The sequence below is a fragment of the Schistocerca americana genome, chromosome 11, assembly GCF_021461395.2.
Source record: "Schistocerca americana isolate TAMUIC-IGC-003095 chromosome 11, iqSchAmer2.1, whole genome shotgun sequence".
Taxonomy (NCBI): Eukaryota; Metazoa; Arthropoda; class Insecta; order Orthoptera; family Acrididae; genus Schistocerca; species Schistocerca americana.
This window is the reverse complement of record NC_060129.1, coordinates 45,461,809-45,483,823: the sequence shown is the minus strand read 5'-3', so window position 1 is coordinate 45,483,823 and position 22,015 is coordinate 45,461,809. Positions and strand designations below refer to the sequence as shown.

The 22,015-nt window shown below is 41.9% G+C and overlaps 1 protein-coding gene and 1 pseudogene across 1 annotated transcript in view; both read left to right on the top strand.

Annotated features, from left to right (window-relative positions):
- The window catches only part of LOC124553624 (ADP-ribosylation factor-like protein 5B), a 52,081-nt gene extending 39,415 nt beyond the window's left edge, over positions 1 to 12,666 (top strand). The window contains exon 4 of the mRNA XM_047127478.1: positions 11,720 to 12,666. Coding sequence (XP_046983434.1) covers positions 11,720 to 11,768 — 49 coding nt within the window. The 3' untranslated portion in view covers positions 11,769 to 12,666. The remainder of the gene's footprint in view (positions 1 to 11,719) is intronic.
- An 8,250-nt stretch (positions 12,667 to 20,916) lies between these two features.
- On the top strand, positions 20,917 to 21,034 carry LOC124554302 (annotated as a pseudogene).
- Positions 21,035 to 22,015: the final 981 nt, after the last annotated feature.

Genomic DNA, 22,015 nt, shown 5'->3' with positions numbered 1-22,015 from the left:
ATGGTTTTGTCATTATTTTGATTGTAACTTTCGTATATATTGTTAGATTAATTGATTGTTATGGAAGTGGTAGGGTATATGTGTAACAAATAAAATATCCAAGAACCAGAAAGTGTAAGTGTAGGTATATTTATCTGAGGCAGTTAAAGTGTCCGAAGTCACCCCATGGATTGGGGTGATTTCGGACACATGTGTTTTTTAAATCTGTGTCCAAAGTTACAGTATATAGAGGGCAAATTCGGACAGTTACTGTCCTCTTCTTTTTTTTTTTTTTTTTTTTTTTTTTTAAGCCCTTTGTTACGAATAAGTGATATGGAATGATATGATACGAATTTTATATATTACAGATAAGTTTTTATTTTGCAAGAATTTAAATAAAAAATTTTTACGGTTCTTAACTGAAATATTAGAAACAGAAACAAACAAAGTAATTTAATTAAAAGGTCAAAATAGTTTTTCTCACTTGTCATTCTAAATTAAGTTGCAAACACCTTAAATAAACGATTGTCTTAGAGTCCTTTGCACATCTTCTCGAAAAATGAACATTCCTCTCTTCTCAACTTGTGTGGGAAGTAATGTTTTTACTGTTCTTGTGTGGGCGCTAGAATTTCACACTTACTTCCGTAGCACCAACATTTGTGGCAACTCCAACATACTGCCCTGTTTGCTCCTTGTTTCCACGCTTATATTTGTACTCTGCAACAAGAAAAGCCTCTTCTTTCAGCAGTAAAACTTCATTGGATAATGTGTTGTTTTCACTTTCACTACTGCTAGAAACACTGTCACTTGTTTCACCACTGTATTTGTTTCCTTCGAAATCTCGGCCAGTGAAAGATTTTCCAGGTCGAACGTCTAGTTTGCGGCGGCAGCGGGAGCTACCGAGCTTATTTGGAGGATAACAAATTTCTTTGAGCATGTCTTCAAAAGTGGAAGACCAAGCATCTGCGTTGCTTTGCTGGCTCTCCTGATTATCACGAAATTTTCGTAAGAGACGCACTGGATCAAAAGGGATTAGGCCCGTGGCGCAAAATCCACCCTTTATGTTTTCCTTGGAGTATGCTGAAATCTTAGTCAGTGTCTGCTTCAGAAGAGATGGGAAGGCATCCTTGGAAATGGTCCCACGAGTGTTTTTCTCCCAGTCAGTTAATACAGCTCGCCGCACTGCTTTCATTGGCCTGAAGAAGCTTACATCGAGCGGTTGGTGGAGGTACGTGCTATTGGGGGGGAAGGAGAATGAATGAAATATCGTTCCGCTCACCCTCTTCAATAACACGTAAACTGGATAAGTTGTCTCCAATCGTGACTGTTGGCCCGTTTTGCCTCTTCAAATAGGGCAAAGCGATTGTAAAGAACCAGCCTTCAAATACTGGCAGGTCAAACCATCCACTTTTGTTCCTATTGAAATTGATTGCTTGTGGTCCACCTTCTTGCCACATGTCCCACAAATGCTCTGATTTGTAAAGGGTGTACGGAGGAAGCAGTTTACCATCAGCACTAGCTGCCATCATTATTGAGACACTAGATTTTGATGAGTCCATCGCTTTTTCAGCATGCTTAATCCCTCGTTTCGTAATTATCTGCTGCTTGCCTGGATCATCTGACATGTCGGTTTCATCATAGTTGGTCATGTTGCTAGGTGGGAGATTTTCCAGCTTTGCCTTGATACTGGAGAAGAATCTTAAGTCTATTTGTTCTCTTCTGCACGAGCTCATTTAATATTTTCGCTTAAGCGAATGAAAGAACTTCTGACTGTCGTATGAGGAATAAATGCACCCATTCTTCTCCTGGCAAATTATTACGAAATTTCTTCTCTTTTCGGCCAGACTTATCGAGGTAGCCTTTAACTAAATATCTAATATCCAATTTAGTGAAGGGAAATCCCCAATGTGTAGTCCTCAAGATACCTTGCTTCAACATTTCTTTTTCTCCTTTATTTAGCACTGGCTGTCCTCCCATATTTTTTTTTTTTTTTTTTTTTTTTTTTTTTTTTTTTTTTTTTATGTGTTTCCTGCACTTTATTTTGTAGGGTTGATTTAGGTATACCATACAAATCACACGCTTTTCTGTACGATAATTTACCACTCTGAATATCACGAACTGCTTTTAAGTTCTGGGTCGTAATTAGACCGTACTGTAGCACCTCTCCTGCTCTTATACGTTCTTGGCATTGTCTGAAATCATCCCACACAGTACACAATTTTACAAAAACTGTCGTTATTTTGTAACCTTGCATGAGAAACTAGACAAACTTGTACAGAAATTGTCTCGATGCTGTTAGCTACTGAGTGTGTCGACAATTACAGTTACAATAACTTCCCGCTCGGCACAACAATAGAAAGTTTCCACTTTACGATAATGCGTGGATTTTTAATACTGAGACTGTTTGTCAATTATTCACCTAGGGAAACAATTGACACAAATAAAAGTTGTGGAAAGCGATAAATGCAATCTTGGGCTTAAAATAGCTGGCGCACAGATGTTAAAATAAGTAACTCTTTGTTTCTATGCAGTGGCAAAGAGCAAATAAGCCATACTGTCCGAATTCACCCCATTGTCCGAAATCACCCCGTTTGACCGTACACTGTTTCTTGCTGATAACCACGTATGAGCTTTTGCATTGCTAGGCTACTTTGATCAACAGGATTTATATTGGATTCTTAAATTGATCTTCTATCCAAACTTACATCCTCCACAATGGCCCATCAACAGTGGGCTAACCATAAAATATTCTACCCTTTCGCAATAATTAAGAATTCGTGTAAATTGTATTTTTGTGAGTTTAAAGCAAACCGTCGGTGACGTGAAAGCGGTCTTGATAGTGCGACACACTCGCGACACTCGCTAGCCTGTCACGAAATTGACCTGCATACATCTACAATCAATTCCAAGGTCATAATTCACCCCTCGCGATTGTGTGCAATTGAACTTCATCAAATCAATTATTTCTCGGATCGTAATCACTGGTTCCGACACTGTTCATAAACGCACAATTAGCACTCTTTTTCTAAGAGTAAAAGAATGACGTCACGTCATCTAGATAGTTATTAAAATATTATTCCAAATGACCTCAAACATTTATCGTTATTATATTTTAATGGTAATCAGAAAAATCGCATGTAACTAAATAACAGCTTTGCATAGTGCCCGGGCTTAATCTCACAGAACTATATAAAGAAATGACCGAAATCTCAATTTCTCCATACCAACTGACAGATACAGATAAGATATTCAAGACTTCATAGATCAATCCCGACCTGTAATGTTATACCGCGACCACTCCCTCATGGTGAGACCGCTCTTCTTTCCAGTTTTTAGATTTGGTTTAACCTTTTATCCCTTTTACTGTGTGTCTCTTTAACTTCCATGTTTTTTCAGTTTCACTTCGCTGACTGGATTCATCCGCTTTTAGTGGTCCCTCTTCGTTCTGTGAGCAACTTTGGAATCACAGGACTGGTGACTTCGTCGTTTGGTCCCGTAAACCCTCTCGATTAATCGTTCGATCTAGTCGCTGCACACTTCAGCAGCAGTGCCGATTCCTTCCTTCCTTCCTTCCTTCCTTCCGTCCTTCTGTCCCACGCGTATCCTGCCGTCCCTCATCCTTCCCCACCACACTAAGATTTGTCACTTCCGTTCAGTACAATTTGGTTGCATTCTGACTGGGGCGACTGTTGGTAGTGGTCGTGTGTGTGAGGTGTGGTTGCTCACTTTCTGATGATGACTGGCTTTGGCCAAAAGCTTATACGTATCAGTCTTTGTGTCGTGCCTGTCTGCAATTCGACGTCTCATCTTTGTATTGACCAGCAATGTATCCTTCTATTTTTCCATGTTTTGATTCCGCATATTTTGGTGCACCTCTAAAGGTCGTCATCCCTACTGACTGATCAGCTAGACGATTGTGAACACCTACTCGATAGCCGGTATTTCCACTGTTGGCACGGATAACAGTGGCAATGCGTCATGGCGTGGAAGCAGTGAGAGTCCTCAGTAGGTCAGGGAGTTGGCACCACACACACACACACACACACACACACACACACACACACACGCGCGCGCCTAATCCCTGTAAATACCCGGGAGGGTGTCGATGAGCTCTGACACCACGTTCGATCACATCCCAGATATGCTCAATCAGTTTTGGGGGTTTGCACATCAATTGGAACTCGCCACTGTATTCCTCGAACCACTGTGTCACAGTCCTGTCCTCGTGACACAGTGTGTTACCTCGTTGAGAAAAATGCCGCTGCCATCGGAAAACTCGATCGACACGAAGGAGCGTACGAGGTCTGCGACCAGTCTCGTACTCCTCGGCCGTCACACTGCTTTGTACGAGCTCCACTGGACTAACGGATGCCTATGTGAATGTTCCCCAGTGTGAAATGGGCCACCCCCAGACTGTCTCTGTCCCACCGTACAGGTGTCGAAGGGCCGTTTCCCCGGTAGATGACAGATTCATCAGGTTACCCTCGATTCAGAGGCTGTTGCACACAGTGACTGTTACTTTTGATTTGTAAATAATAGATTTCAGCTTTCAGTCGTCCTTTGGAATTTTTATTGGTAGATCTAGATTTCAGATAGAAACTAGCCATTCTCAATGCATGGGATGCCTGTTGGTCGGGCTTTGTTCACAGTTCATTGAATTCAATGAATTGTGAACAGAGCCTGACCAACAGGTATTACATGCATTGAGCAATAATGATAGTGCATTGTGAATGCCTAGTTTCTATGTGAAATCTAGATCTACCAATAAAAATTCCAAAGGATGACTGATAGCGGAAATCTACTGTTTACAAGATGACAGATTCGTGCCCACGGTGGAGGAGGCATTGGGAATTATTAGACTGTGCAACTCCGTGCCACTCTACCACTGCGCTGGCGTCCCCGTGCCCATTTGTCATAGTTGTGATTTCGGGGCAAGTAAACAGGTCATCGGCTGCAGAAGTACACCGTTTGGGGTTATCGGTGCACTGTGTGGTCAGATACACTTGTACTCTGCTGAGCATTAAAGTCTGATGTCAGGTCACAGTTTGCCACCTGTCCCATTTTACCAGTCTGCCCATCGTACAATATCCGACATCTTTAATGAGGGGTAGCTGTCCGACCCCACTTCTGGACACAGTTTCATTTTGTCTTCGAGACACTCAAGACGGCACTGCTCAAACTCCTGACAGATCGCGCAGTTTCAGAAATGCGAGAGCCGAGCCTCTGTTCCGTCACAATCTGCCCTCGGTGAAACTCGGACGAGTCGCGCACCTTCCTCGTCGTACGCACAGACGTGTACGCTCGGCGATACTAAGTGCACCGCGCGTGTGTCCGACTAGCAATCGTTCCTCGCCAGGTGACACTGCTATACTCGGACGGGTTTATATCTGTAGTAGGTCAGTGATCGTAATGTTCTGGCTGAGGCCTCTGGGAAATGATCGAGAGGACGATTCGTGGCACGGTGCAGGGTACTTCGGAGTGAGTAAACGTAAAAAGTAAAAACTACATTAAGAAAGTTTTAGTCATTTCGGACTTAACTGTTTTGAGCTCTGGTTACCTAAACAGGCAGACACATAAGGGCAGCTGGTGTTATGGCACATACAGTTAGTTACTCACTCGAGCTCAGCTGTGGGTAACAGCTATTATTTCATATAATTGTTGAAATTTCAAAATTAAAATGGCTGTTATAATCTGCTCATCAATAGGTATAATCTCATGTTATTGGTTTAACACAGTGGGACACGTGTTACTCTTAGAAACTGTGCATATACTATGAGGTGCCACAACTCACAGCGCGCAAATACCCACATCCTATTCATCCAGCATTTGAGGATGACTTAGTATCTTCCGACAAACTTTGTACGCAGTTTCACACCTTTTGAAACTACTTCTCACTGACACCCAACCCCTCTGCCCCTCTCCTACACACACACACACACACACACACACACACACACACACACACACACACACACACACACACACATTAGCCCTGACATTTTAATTTGGTTCTTCTTTATTACTGCCTGTATTCACAACACATTTTGCAGACAATGTCCACATTTGCACTTGCAAAATTATATCATTGTAAGACGCAGGGTTCGGGAGATACGACATCATAAACATAGAGCTTTTGCTTAAGATAGTGCAAATTACCCAGAATACTTATCTGGTGTTTGATAATGAGAGCACTTTTAAACATAATTTCAAAACTTTTCTAAACGTTTTTCTCGCTTACATGCTAAATGACAAATTGGTAACACCTTAACTGTTGTGAAAAGTAATCAGATGTTTGAAGGTGTTTTAAACAATCGACCATTTATGGGTACTTTGTAACAAGAATGGCCTGGAATTGCACAATAACACCAAAAAATTATGTAAATTCTCATATTTCTCCGTTTCAAACAGCTTAGTTTGAATATTAAGATGTTGCGTCATTATTATTTTGTTACGTGTTCTCCCATTCAATTAAGATGAAAAGAGAACGAAACTTCGTAGTTTAACTTCTTTCAGCTCGTAACTTTCATATTCGATAAAAGCAAAATCGGTGCATAATTTACCAGAGACGACGATTTTGACATTCGACATCCAATTTTAACAACTAACATTAACGTCCTTAATCTGATTCCTAATACTGTATAATACTACTATAATAAAACTCCATTGCTTCCTCATTGCTGAGATAGATTTTATTGCAGAAGATAACAGTAATGTCATTGCATAATATAGTATCTTCTATCTGTAGTCTCAGCAAGAACATGACTTTGCAGAGTTCAAACACAACGAGGTTCTCGACAATGCGGTCGATATCTCGCTCTGCACACCAGCCTTTGGCAAAGGCACAGTATTGACCTGTATCACCATGTCCGCATGAAATAACTGTCACAAACTTGTGTGCTCAGCCTGAATCAGAAAAAATGACACAAATCCTTTCAGTAGTTTGATGTTATTACAACACACTTGTATGGTGTCATTGGACCACTCTAGTCAATGAATTGCCGATCATCTTCTTTGACAAGCTATGTTTCATTCTTTCTGAATAATATATTTCCACGGTTCTCATCTTTTACGTCTTTTGTCGTCTGTAAATACCGTTTCCACTGTATGCCATTCATCTATTGTTGCTATAAATCTTATAGAGAGGATAAATTGCTACTCACCACGTAGAGGAGGTGTTGAGTCACAGACATGAAAAAGACCACTGAAATATTCAAGTTTTTGGACACACACACACACACACACTCTCTCTCTCTCTCTCTCTCTCTCTCTCTCTCTCACTCTCACTCTACCACCACTGTCTCCAAGCGCCAAACAATCGTTCGCCAGTGGCCGTGTGTGTGTGTGTGTGTGTGTGTGTGTGTGTGTGTGTGTGTGTGTGTGTGTGTGTGTGTGTCCACACGCCCCCTCTATGTGGTGGGTAGCAATTTATCCTTTCCATATTGTTGTTATTCTATCTTGAACTTCTTGTTTCTTGTTTTTCAGTTTCTTGGTTATATCTATTTTGTTTTCCAGATCATACCGCATCCTCTCTAATTTCCTAGATCCATCATTGTTGTTGTTGTTGTTTCAGGTTCCACTATTTCTCTACAATACTACTTCCTCTACACCTACATAGATACTCTGCAAGACATTGTACAGTGTGTTGCGGAAGGTACTACTGCTACTATTAATTTCCTTTTCTGTTCCACTTGCAAATAGAACAAGGGAAAAACGACTGACTATATGCCTCCTTATGAGCCCTAATTTCTCTTAAGTTTGTGGTCCTTACGTACAATATATGTTGCCAGCGGTAGAATCGTTGGGCAGTCAGCTTAAATGCCGGTTCTCCAAATTTTCTCAATAATGTTTCTCGAAAATAACATCATCTTCCCTCCAGGGATTCCGATTTGAGTTCCGGAAGCAACTCTGTAACACTTATGTGTTGTTCAAACCTCCCTGGTAACAAATCTAGTAGCCCACCTTTGAAGTGCTTCAATGTCTTTCTTAGATCCGACACGATACGGATCCCAAACGTGCGAGCAGTACCGAAGAATAGGTCGCACCGGCACTGTATGTGCGGTCTCCATTACTGGTGAACCGTTCTTTCCCAAAATTCTCCCAATAGACAGAAGTAGACCGTTTGCCTTCCCTACCACAGTTCGCACACGCTCGTTCCACCTCGTATCGCCTTGCAGCGGTGCACTCAAATATTTAAATGACTTGACTGTGCCACACAGGACACCAATAATACTGTATCTGAAAATTACAGGTTTGATCTTCCTACTTGTTAGCATTAACTTATATTTTTCCACATTTAGGGCTAACTGCCATTAATCGCACCGACTGGAAATTTTGTCTAAGTTGTCTTGTATCTTCGTACAATTACTCAATTTCAACACCTTACCGTACACCACAGCCTCGTCAGCAAACGGCGAAAGATTGCTGCCCACCCTCTCAGCCAAATCATTTATGTATTTACAGGACAACAGTGGTCCTATCACACTTGCCTGGGACACTCTTGACAATACCCCTGTCTCTGATGAACATTTTTCACTCGTGCATCTGTGAACCTATTCTGTAAGCTTGTATTTTTGTTAACAACCTGCAATGGGGCACAGTGTCAGATGCTTTCCGAAATTCTAGAAATATGGAATGTTTGCAGTATATCGTGTGAGAAAAGGGCAAGCTGTTTTGCACGAGTGATGCTTTCTAAAGCCGTGCTGATTCGTGGACATAAGCTTCTCGCTCTCGAGAAAGTTTATTATATTCGAACTGAGAATATGTTCAACAATTCTGCAGCAAACCAAAGTCAGGGGTATCGGTCTGTAATTTTGCGAGTCCGTTCTTTTACCCTTCTAACATACTGGAGTCACCTGGGCTTTGTGCTGGGTGAGAGATTCACAATAAATGCAAGCTAGGTAAGGGGCCAATGCCATAGAATACTCTTTGTAAATTTCGAACTGGGATTCCGTTCAGACCTATTGGTGTAATTGCTTTCAAATCTTTCAGTTGTTTCTTTATACCGTGTACGCTTATTACTATATTGTTCATACAAGAGTCTGTCCAATAATCAAATTACGGTACTTTGTACACTCCTGCGTGAACGATTTCTCTACGTGAAATTTCAGTGTTCGACTTCCGTATTGTTATCTTCAACTGCCAGACCAGACTGGTTGACAAGGGACCGAATGGAAGCCTTAGCTCTGCTTTGTAGTTTCACATAAGATGAGAATTTTCTCAGTTTCTCTGCCAGATCTTTTGCTAAGGTGTGATGATGGCAGTTATTGTATGCTTCGTGCATAGATCTTTTCACAGACACACTCTTCTCTACTAACCGTCATTTGTGTGTTCCCTTTTCAACTGAGAGTGCAACAGCCTCTGCTTGCTCACATTATGTTATTACATCACAGGTATGCGGTGGCGGCGTTGACGATACACACGTCGACGAGGCATAGTGCCGCAATGCTGTTGCAGATAGAGCTCACAGCGGAATGGTTCCGCTGGCGTGTACTGCCCACTTATATAGGAAAGGAGTGACCTCGATTACGTAATGCGCTGATTACGTAATGCGCTGATTACGTAATGCGCTGATTACGTAATGCGCTGATTACGTAATGCGCTGATTACGTAATGCGCTGGTAACGGACTTAGACTCTGCAGGCACCAACGTGTGAGCGTTATCCCGGACACGTGCTGTAGCCTTACTAGTAGCACACACTCGCTGGTGTGCCGGCCTTATCGCTTGGCACCGAGCGGGTTGCATCACCGACTCGCTAGGGGCTCAGCAGGCAGTGCGGCACTATGTTTCCGAATTTTTTCAACTGTTGCATCCTTGAGCCCCCAGTTTGCAATGTACGCACCCCGGTTACAGATGTCAAGGATCACACTTTATTAATAATTATAGTACAAAGTAATATCTCCAGTAACAGTTACATTTTCACTCACTAGGCACATAATTCTCCAGACCACGATTTACAATCTGCTTGAACTTTGCCCGTAATTCCTCTACATCCATCTTACTGGAACTAAGTGATGCTAATTCACTGTCTAAGTGAGATGCTAATAATTGCTTATCTGCTTTAGCTAGCAGAAAGACTCTCCTAGACAGCTTGACTGATTTATTAACTTTCCTAATCAAAGTTGCTATAATGACTTCCTAATCACTAATCCCCATTTCTATATTGACATCGTCGATAAGGCGTGGCCTCTTTGTAGCTACGAGGTCTAAGGTATTTCCGTCGGGTGTGGGCTGCCGAGCTAGCTGCTCGAGACAATTTTCAGAAAACGTGCTCAAAAGTATTTTGCACAACTGTCTGTCTGTACGCCTGCAATGAATCCGTAGACATCCCTGTATATACTTAGCAGATTAGTCGCCCCTAACTAGTATTGCAGGATCTGGGTATTTACAAGCTATTGACTGTAGAATTTCTTTGAATGTCTCTAGAACTGTCACAGCGGCATGAGGGGCCGGTAATAAATCCGACAATTAACTTGGTTTCACTTACACCTGTTACACGTGACTTCATTATCACACTCAACTTCGTTCTTAGTAGAGACAATATTTTTGTCAACCTCAACGAATACTCTCCCCCGTACGGCCTCTGATCTGTCTTTCGATATTTGTCCCACAACTCGCTAAATATCTGAGAGCTTCCCACTTCGGGTTTCACCCAGCTCTCAGTTCCGAGAATAATTTGAGCGTTAGAACTTTCCTGGAGGGCAGTAAATTTGGGAACTTTATTGTGAATACTTTGACAGCTTACTGATAAAATTTTGACAGTGGAAGTGTCTCAATTCCGAATGCCGTTCGATTTCCCTCGCCACATATCGACCGGCGAGTATTCGACAGAGCACTTCGAACTACTGCCTGACCTAAAAACCCTCGTGTGCACTCCACAAGTAGTCTGCTGTCAGAGTAGCTGCTTCCTCTGTGTTGTGCGCCCCTGGCCTATCAAGGGGATTTCTACAAATCACCACACGGTAACTTATTAATACGGTTTCTAGTGTCCTCGTCGTGTGGCTAAAGAGAGAAATCCTCTTCCCGTGTACAGTATCCGTAATAGGCTCCAGCTCCATGTGCAGCACTATCCTCCTTTGCCCTTTTTTATGTTTTTTTTATACATCTAGCTGTTCTGTTCTTCTCTCTTCTTTAATGATTTTGTCGATTGATTTTGTGAGTGACTTTTAAGAGAGTTTGACTTGTGTACGTTCTTGTGGCTGAACCACTGCCTCGTAGTATATTAATTTTGTTTTGATCGATACAGTTTTTATTATGTGTGGACCGTGTGTGTTTTTGAGACTTTACCATTTTGCTAGTTATTTCTTGCCAAGCACTTTTTTCATTTAACGTGCATTTTATAATTTCTCTTGGGTATTAAAATTGTTTTACTATTTTTACTGTTGTCATTTACTGTTACACGGTGTCTTTTAACACCGTCTCAATGTTTCCGAAGGATACCTCGAGTCCTGTTTCTTGCGCATGTTTTGTCGGCTTAGTATTTGATTTCTTTATTAGTTTTGGTAGATATTTAATAATATACATTAAAAAGCAAACTCGTAAATATTTACCCGACGCGCTAAGGCCAGTAGATGTCCGTCTTACAGAGAATATTCTGTAACACTACACGATGTGACGAATAACGAATGGGTAGTAACCGGTATGTCATTAGTCGGTAGCAGATATGTACTGTACAAAATTTAATAATTAATTTTACAGCCCTTCCCGGAAGAGCACGACGTGTAGGCGAATGCCGTGTTGCAGGTTGTACCAGGGCCTGGAGTGGATATGCAGCCAACTGAAGAAGAAGTGACGGCCGATGGGGGCGTAGCGCGGGCGCGGCTCCCCCTGCCGGCGGGCCCGCGGGTGGGGCGGGGCGGAGGGGAGGCGGTGAGACGGCGGCGGCGGCGGAGTCTGCCCGTCTGCCGGCCACCCGAAACATCACAGTGACGAGGGGGCAGACTGTGCAGCGTTGCACATCCGCCTGTGCGTATTGCCATGCGGGTGTGTGGACTGGACAAATTGGAACAGAAAGTGACTGAAATATGTGATAATTTTTCGTTTAGATTGCCTTTTAATTTCTTCGGAGGAATAAATCTGCAGTCGTTCAGTGTAAGGACATCACTGTTATTGCTATTACTGTATTATTATGATTATTATCTTTTCTTTCATAAGTTCAGCATAATTAGGATAGAACTTTAAATCTGCCACTTACCCCCCACCTTCCCCCACCTTCCCCAGGCCTTATCATTTTGCCACAACTCGTCCTCTTCCATATTTTAAGTGAATTTACAAAGTGAATAAAAAGGAAGTTATTCAGTTAACTAATGAAATAAGTGCCAGCATTTTTTGTCAAGTTACAAGCAGTATTGTGATCTTTGTGCGCTGTTTGTGTTACCTTATCGTGTTTGTGTCCTCAATTTTTGTACGCGGGCTCCGTTTGGACGGGGTACGCAGAAAGTGACAATTGCAGTCGTGTCTCCCACAGATTTGTGAGGGCTGTGATAGATTTTTATGAAATAACTGTTCCATTCCCAATAATGTGACTTCTCGTCGTGTGGAGACGTTTTACTCACTGTGAACGCCAGAACTCTAAAAAATGAACACTCGGCTGCAGTATGCGGCAGGTTTTCTGCCTTGTCCAGTAAATAAGCTACAGGTCTAAATCGCATTTCAGTAACTGTAGAAATAAACAATTACTTGCAGATTTACTGGTGTCATTTGTTTTAATATTCCCAGCTTCTTTGTGTGCCGAAACATTTTTGGAAGAACGTCGTAATCTTATGCAGTGCATCGTGGTAGTTTGTTCCAGTCAAGTTTTATACAATATTTCACTCGTGCAACAACTGTGTGGTACCAGTTTATTAATAAGTATTAATTGCAAAGGAAGGAAGCGGCATCTACCTTAAGAAATGCCCGTATATACTATTTGATGAAAGTTAAACTTAGACTGCATTGGCAATGCATGTAAAGGGCTGCCTTGTCACCAGTTAAAATCATTTAGATATACCAATTTTACAGGCCCATTCTCATTTTTCACAAACTTTTGCTTTCCATGTTTACAAAATGAGAGGAACTGCCAACTCACAGTCGGTATCATCTTCCAGCCTAACCACTGACACTGGGCTGTGCTGCATGTTAGTCTGTCACTGTAATGTACATTTCAAAAAATAATATTAGTGCAAAATAAATGTTTTCAGTGATTGGCTACCTTTCAGTTTGTGCACCCACTACATCGTTAATTTGTGGGACGAAACTCAATTGCAGTATTGGTAGGTTAAATTTACTCCACTTTTATCATTTGTATTCACAGATAAGTAAATAGCCTAATTACATTTTTTTCTCCTTTCCGTATTTTGGTTTTGTCAAATACTTGTATTTATTCCGGACAAATGTAACGATTTGAAACTGGCTGTTCTTTCACGAGCAAGAGCTGGACTCCTACTGACCAGTACCGGCTATCACTTGCTACACTCTGTATTTCTGTGGCACTCGTCTTTGACATCAGTGGAAGGACTACGGAACAGAGCACTCGGGGGGTTCCTCTCGGACTCTGTACAGAACCTGCTGTAATGTCAGGGTTTTACTGACTGATTCCATCTGCCGCGCACTGCCAGGAGAGTAACTGAAACAAAAACTCTCCATCTGCTAGAGATTAGGTAGCTGCGTTCCGTGGTGCACGCGGTCCCGTTCTCACCTCGTACTGCTATCTGTGCCGAGAAACCGCATTCCGCCCACTGCCTGAATACTGGTTTTGCCACACGGTCCGGCTTTTCTGTACCGAATATTCCCGGAGCATTCCACGAATTGTCAGCGATGCTCGTGAGCGGATGTGCCAGTCGCTTTGAAATACTCGTCATCCGATATTAAGAAAACTATTTGGTGAAAAAAATTGATTATTTCACATCTTACAGCCCGATATCTTTGCTCGATAAAGGAATGAATTTCTTTCAGTTATTTGTCTCGGTTACCGTGTGGCAAATTTTGTGAACTACTGCTCACAATTTTAAGAGTTTTGTGGAGGTAAAAATGCATTGCGTAGATTTTATATCTGCCGGAGGGTTGCGTGCAGTGCACCCAGTGTTCTGTTTGTGCTTAATGTGAATTGTGCTCTCGTAGAAACCTCTTTTATTTCGTAAATGGCTCTAGATATGAAAAAGAAGTTTTTTGAAAATTATAGCGTGCAGACAGGTGTGTACTTCGTGGTACGATTAATACTCGAAACTTTATCTGTCGAAATACTGAAGTATTTATAGTTTTTTGATGGAATGGTGTACTTCTTTTAACTGTTTTTAATATCTCGTCAAAAAAATTCTGTAGAAATGCACACATTAACATTTACGATATTCTGTATGGGATGCTCAGCTTTGAGACCTGTTTGTTACCTTACAAGATGCAGTCACCAAGTAACTGCACATTTTAGTTATTTGAGTTTCAGAGAGAGCTTTTGTTTATTTATAGCTAGAGGCCAGATTATTTGCAATATAAATAGCTTACAAATGCTTTAAATATGCACAAAAAGTGTCGAAACGTGCAAGATTGAATAGTAAAAAACGTAGTAGTTACTGCATGTGATATATCTCAAAGTTGGACCTGTTCGTATCCATTGCGAAGAAGAGCACTGGGCACCTGAAAAATAGGAACATTTGGAATGCCTTCACGATCTCTATACTTTGTGGTAGAGATTAGGCAGGCTTATTTCTGAGATAAATTTTTAAAAATTGCAAAAAGAAATGCACATTGTGTTTCAAATAGTATTCCTTCTTTGTATCGTTGGCAGTAACGAGTGAATGCAATGCGAGTTAGTCCCCACAAAACAGTAGATATGCACATATCCGACTTAGAGGTATATTGCACGCGGAAGGACATGCACGAGAATTACCTGATATTTTATTTTGAAAATGGCATGACATACAATCAGGAATTTTTTGAACAACATTAACATTAAATTAGTATTATCAGACTGACGTATTATTTACAAATTATTTTGCATTTTGTTACTATTGTAAACATAAACAATCAAGTACGGTTTCAAATGTTCGGTAGTACGATCGTGTCTTCGATCACTCAAAAATCTTTTATATGTAGAAAGGACAGTTCTACACCAACTGTGGCAACTGGGCAGTAATTTGAATTTGGGTGCAATGTTGGCACTCACTGTTTCTGGCAAAGACTGATCAGCCTTTCCTTTTCCTCCCGTCTGGTAAGTCTCCCCAGACCTGGGGTTCTGGCTGACTTTTCCGAACTCTACCCGTTTTCCTAAATCTCGCTAGTCCTTTTCCATCCTCTTCGACCCTTCTGCTGCAAGGAGGAGCCACAGGCTACAAAAGCTTACATACATGCAAAACCTGTTTTGTACATGTGTTCTCCTACTGCCGCACGGTGAGTAAATTTTTTTATGTATCCAATTACATTGCATTGTCAAAAATTGATTATTTTCATTGTCGTACATAAATTTGACGGATGGCACATGCAGCAATCTGGCCATTTGCTGACGATGCTGTGGCGTACAGGAAGGCGACAAACTCGAGTGACTGTCGGGGGATACGAGATGACTCTGACAGAATTTCTATTTGGCGTGACGAGTGGCATCTCGGTCTAAATGTAGAAAAATGTAAGTTAATACAGATGAGTAGAAAAAATGAGCCTGTAATGTTTGAATACACCACCGATAGTGTGCCGCTCGACACTGTCAGACCGATTAAATGTCTCGGTGTAATGGTGGAAAATGATACAAAATGAAACGAACTCGCAAGGGTTGTAATAGGTGAGGCGAATTGTGGACTTGGCTTTATTGGGAGAATTTTGGGAAGTGTGGCTCATCTGTAAAAGAGAGAGTGTACAGAACACTAATGCGACCCATTCTCGAGTACTTCTAGGGAGGTTGGGATCACTACCACATCTGGTAAAGCGAGACATCTAAGGAATTCAGAGGTGGGCTACTAGATTTGTTGCCGGTAGATTCAAAAAATGTACAACTATTATGGTGATGTTTCAAAAATGAGACTGGAATTCCTAGAGGTAAGGTGAAGGTCTTTTCGAGGAAGACTATTGAGTAAATTTAGAAAACCGCAATTTTGAAGGTACTCTCAACCTCACAGCATACAGCGGTTTGTGGCATGTGTACGTGTATGTAGATGTAGATGAAATAAGGAAATCCACTGATGTAAGTATCTCTGTCAAATAATAGATTGTTACGCTTCAGCACTTAAGAACAAGCATCTCGTAAATGGCAGAGCCAGTCACTTGTCCACGTGCTACTGTCGTGAGCCCCTACGGAAAGGAGTCGAAGCACTGCGAAACTTCGAGTAGGCGAGGAGGTGTCGGACGTCCGCGCGTCGTCACAGAACGTGGAGGTGTGAGGTTTGCTCACCCTGTAAAGGCACAGCCACACAGGATACGGCCTGTAGGGCAGACGGCAGATGCGTGCCGCATTTGACAGTGAGCGAGACGTCGCAGGCGAGAGTGACTGCCGTCACTGAGGTTATGAGAATCGAATCTGCTGTAGTCTCTCACATAGTTTTTCAAGAATTTTTGTTAATGCCAAACACTACTTAAGCTGTAAATCTTTTATTTGTCGGCACAAAAGGTTTCTTAGCATTTCGAGGGCATCGAGTGCAGTCCGTGCAAACTGGTAGAAAAACCTCATGTACGGTAGCAAGAAAACACAGATAAAATGGAAAAAGTGTGTACGGGATGAGCATACTCACAAAATCGAGTCACGTTTGTACTGAAAAAAGAGAATGGGATGAGCCAGTGTTTATAATCGACAAATTTTCGCTAAGTAGTGGATGTCGAAACTAAAGTAACATAGAATGCTCCCGTGATACTTGGAAAAGAGGAAAACTAATTAAAAGAAATTCCTAGTAAGGGACTAAGAAGTAGATAAAATACTAACAAATTCCACTCACCATGAGGAATAGTATCTGATAAGTCAGCAAAATCCCCGTACGTTGATAGGGTTATCAAAACAGACCACATATAAGCATCTACGGAATAATATAAAAACTGAACAGCTAATGGCCTCTCAGTTACCTAAAATGGATTAAAAAACACATTGGTAAATAATGGTAAAAAAAATATCCAGCATGAAGCTGTTTTAAAAGTTAGCATACAATTGAGATGCAGTAAACAGTGGAACTGAATATCATCCAGTGCCTCAAATCTTTTTATAAATTATGTTAATGGTTGAGAACTATTAGGTAGTTGCTATATTGAATTCATTTTGCAGCCATTTAATATACTGCTTTTCCACGGTCTACCTTTTATAATACTGGCATTCAGGAGGACGAAGGTTCAAACCCGTGTCCGACTATCCTGATTTAGTTTTTCTGTGATTTCTGTAAATCGCTTCAGGCAAATGCCAGCACGGTTCCTTCGAAAGGGCACAGCCGATTTCCTTCCCTAATCCGAGCTTTACTCTGTCACTAACGACCTCCTCCACCGTACTGGCATTAAGAATAGTTTTTACAAATTTACATTTTTAAATATATTGTTTAGGATTTGTTTTGAAATGTAGATTAAAACTCAAGAATTTGCAAAAGCGTAAGACATTGCAGACACAGGACCTGGATAAGTTGAAAGAATTAGATATTGTTGATCATTTTGGAGGGAGAATTAGGAAACATTTAACTGAACAGTGGAAAAGAATACAATAGAAGAGTAATGGGTAGCTTTAAGTGGTGAAATAAGGCAGCAGAGGATCCAACAGGTAAAGAGACAAGGTCTCGTGGAAATCCTCGAATAACAGAAAATAGCACGAGTAAAATACGGGGAGTGAAAGGTTATGTACAATGTGTACAGAAACCGGACGACAGTTAAGAGAGTGAGTGGCACGAAACAGAAGCACTTTCTTGAAGATGAACATCAGCAAAAACAAAACGAGGATAATGGGATGCAGTTTAATTGTAAATTGTGTGATGCAGAGGGAACTGGACTAGGAAACAACACACAAAAAGTAGTAGCTGAGTGTTGCTATTTGGGCAGCAAAATAACAGATGATCACCAAAGTAGAGAGGGTATAAAATGTAGAGTGACAGTGGCAAGAAAAGTGTTTCTGAAGAAGAGAAAATTGTTAACACGGAATTTAGATTTAAGTGTTAAGAATTCTTTTCTGAAAGCATTTGTACGGATTGTGGCCACGTACAGAAGTGAAACGTGGACAATAAACAGTTCAGACGAGAAGAGAATAGAAGCTTTTGAAATGGGGTACTACAGAAGAGTGCTGAATATTAGATGGATATATGAGGAGGAGGTATTGAATTGAATTTTGGAAGACAAGAAATTTGTGTCACAACCAGACTAGAAGGGATCACAAATTCATTATTGGGGGGAAGTGTGGGTGGTAAAAATCGTAAAGGGAGACCTAGATGTGAATACAGTAAGCAGATTCAGAAGGGTGTAGGTTGCAGTAGTTATTGGGAGATGAAGAGGCTTGCACAGTGTAGAGTAGCATAGGGAGTTGCATCAAACCAGTCTTAAGACTGGAGACAACTACTACTTTGTAAGGAACTACCCAGCTATCATTGTAGTCATCTAGTTACTCGCAGCACTCCACACGACTCTGCTCTGTCCGTGTCAATGTCTGTCACTTGCGCCCCGACACGCTGCCTGTTCGGCACGCGGTCCCGTGTGTGCACTTGGCCTCTTGCCAGCTGGCCTCGCAGTGCGTCACTTTTCATCAGTTGAGCTGTTTAGGTACGGGATGATACTCAGTTCCATTATTTACTGCATCCCAGTTACGTGCTAAGCTTTAAAATAGCTTTATGCTGGATATTTTTGAGAATACTCAGTATACTTTTAGCTTGAATAACAAGGTCTTAAGCAATATGGTTTTTAATCCATTTTACGCAATTGGACCGTTAGCTGCTCAATGTTTACATTATTCTGTAGACGATCATATACGGGATGTGCTTCTAGCACCATTACGACAGTCGGTGATTCCGCAAGCTCACCACATACTGTTACTTATGGTGAGTGGAATTTGTTAATATTTTACCTACCTCATAGTCTCTAACAAGGAATTTCTTTCTATTAGTTTTCCTGTATAAAACTTGATTTTTTGACTGTGCATCCTGTGTATACACTATGTGATCAGAAGTATCCGGACACCTGGCTGAAAATGACTTAAAAGTTCACGGTGCCATCCTTCGATAATGCCGGAATTCAATACGGTGTTGGCCCACCCATAGCCTTGATGACAACTTCCACTCTTGCAGGCATACATTCGATAGAGTGCTGGAAGGTTTCTTGGGGAATGGCAGTCCATTCTTCACGCAGTGCTGCACTGAGGAGAAGTATTGATGTCAGTCAGTGAGGCCTGGCACCAAGTCGGCGTTCCAAAACATCCCAAATGTGTTCTATAGGATTCAGGTCAGGACTCTGTGCACACTAGTCCATTACAGGGATGTTATTGTCGTGTAACCACTCCGGCACAGGCCGTGCATTATGAACAGGTGATCGATTGTGTTCAAAGATGCAATCGCTGTCCCCGACTTGCTCTTCAACACTGGGAAGCGAGAAGGTGCTTAAAATAACAATGTAGGCCTGTGCTGTGATAGTGCCATGCAAAACAAGGCGTGCAAGCCCCTCCATGAAAAACACGATTACATCGTAACACCACTGCTTCCGAATTTTGCTGTTGGAACTACGCACACTGGCAGATGACGGTCACCTGGCATTCACCATACCCACACCCTGCCATCAGATCGCCACATTGTGTACCGTGATCATCACTCCGCATAACGTTTTTCCAATGTTCAATCGTCCAATGTTTACGCTCCTTACACCGAGCGAGGCATCGTTTGGCATTTACTGGTGTGATGTACGGCTTATGAGCAGCTGCTCGACCACGAAATCCAAGTTTTCTCACCTCCCACCTAACTGTTATAGTACTTGCAGTGAATCCTGATGTAGTTTGGAATTCCTGTCTGATGGTCTGGATAGATGTCTGCCTATTACACTTTACGACCCTCTTCAACTGTCGGCGGTCTCTCTGTCAACAGATGAGGTCGGCCTGTACGCTTTTGTGCTGTACGTGTCTCTTCACGTTTCCACTTCACTATCACATCAGAAACATTGGACCTAGGGATGTTTAGGAGTGTGGAAATCTTGCATACAGACATATGACACAAGTGACACCCAATCACCTGGCCACGTTCGAAGTCCGTGAGTTCCACAGAGAGCCCCATTCTGCTCCCTCACAGTGTCTAATGATTACTGAGGTCACTGATATGGAGTACCTGGCAGTAGGTGGCAGCACAATGTACCTTTGATCTCTTAATGTATTTTTAAATTTTAGTTGTGTTTTCTTACTACCTTACATGAGCCTCTGTCTCCCACTTTGTAAAGATTGCACCTGAAGATGGGACTAAAATGCTGTGAAACCACTGTAACCTGTAAATAAAGGACTTGCAGCTAAAATGGTCTTATCTTTTCAAAATTTTTGTATATGAATGTTCTGCGAATATAGTGTTGTTGTGGCATACTACTGTTACCAATCAGATATAAACTTCTGTGTCACTGTGTAGTTCTGCAGTACTCAGTACTCATCCAGTGATATATAAATCATTCCTGCCTTTCCAAATACTTGGCAGCTACAGACACAAGCAGGACTGTCACATTCTTTCCAAGTAGAATATTCTTCCATTTGCGACACAGCAAAGCAAATGTTGACTGAAATTTGGAATGTTTTGCAAAACTATATATGAAATTATATGAGCCGCGTAAACACCAGACTAGCTGAGCCTCTTGTCGGTCTGGTGTCTCGTGACACAATTAAGTGTCTGACGAGCTGAGTCACATTGTCAGTAAGGGACTGTTTTGTAAGCTCCTAGCGACATCACATTTGAACAATTGAACACCTCTAAATGATAGAGAACCAAGTGACACCCTTGTTAAACTATATCGAAGATCTAATTTTTCTTTCATCTGGACATATTTCGGTAGGTTATCTCTTCAGTGGCAACGGCCTTGCTGCAGTGGATACACCGGTTCCCGTCAGATCACCGAAGTTAAGCGCTGCCGGGCGTGGCCGGCACTCGGATGGGTGACCATCCGGGCCGCCGTGAGCTGTTGCCATTTTTCGGGGTGCACTCGGCCTCGTGATGCCAATTGAGGAGCTACTCGACGGAATAGTAGCGGCTCCGGTCAAAGACGACCGTCGTAACGACCGGGAGAGCGGAATGCTGACCACACGCCCCTCCTATCTGCATCCTCACGTGACGATGACACGGCGGTCGGATGGTCCCGATGGGCCACTTGTGGCCTATAGACGGAGTGCTTTTATCTCTTCAGTGACAGAAAATGTTAAAAATACAATAAATTTTTGGAGCACTAGCAAAATTAGGCCAAAGATATTTCTTAAGAGATTAGAAATATTTCCTTGTACTACTGTGGAGCTGTCACACGGAATAACATCGGCTGTTAGTGTTACGAGCGATCATGTAAGTAATTCATTTTGACATCAGAAAAACCGTATGGGGCTAGACAATTTTTGCTTCGATGAGACATATACTGTAATTGCATTACATAAAGTCTGATACTAACAAAAGTGGAGTTTCCTTCCATTTGATTTTCAGCATGTTTTGTTTCCATTTTGTGTGTCTGCAGGTGGAAATAAAAACTGCATATCTTACAGGAGTACCAAGAATTTAAAAGGACTGAGGAATGGTTCAGATCCATACAGATTGTAATGAATGGTGAATCACAAAATGAAAGTATACACGTGGTGGCAACGAGCACGATGACATCCTACCAATTGCAGCTGCGTGCACTGGTGTTCTCTCCTGTGAAGTGGTACAGATCACTCAAGTTCATCTTTGCCTTAGCGTGGGTACCTACTTCACGAAGTGATCTGTCGCCCCGATTCTTCTCGCAATACCGTGTACCTCGAGTATTTTCTTACGGTCGTCTTTGCGCCAATTCTCAGTGCGGTGGTCCTGCTGTGCATTGTCACTAACTGTGCCGTAAGACTGGATTTCCAGATGCGGCGACTCGAGTACTGTAAGATGGAGCTTGTATTCTCTAGCGACTAGCTACGAAACTGTGTAACGAGGTTTT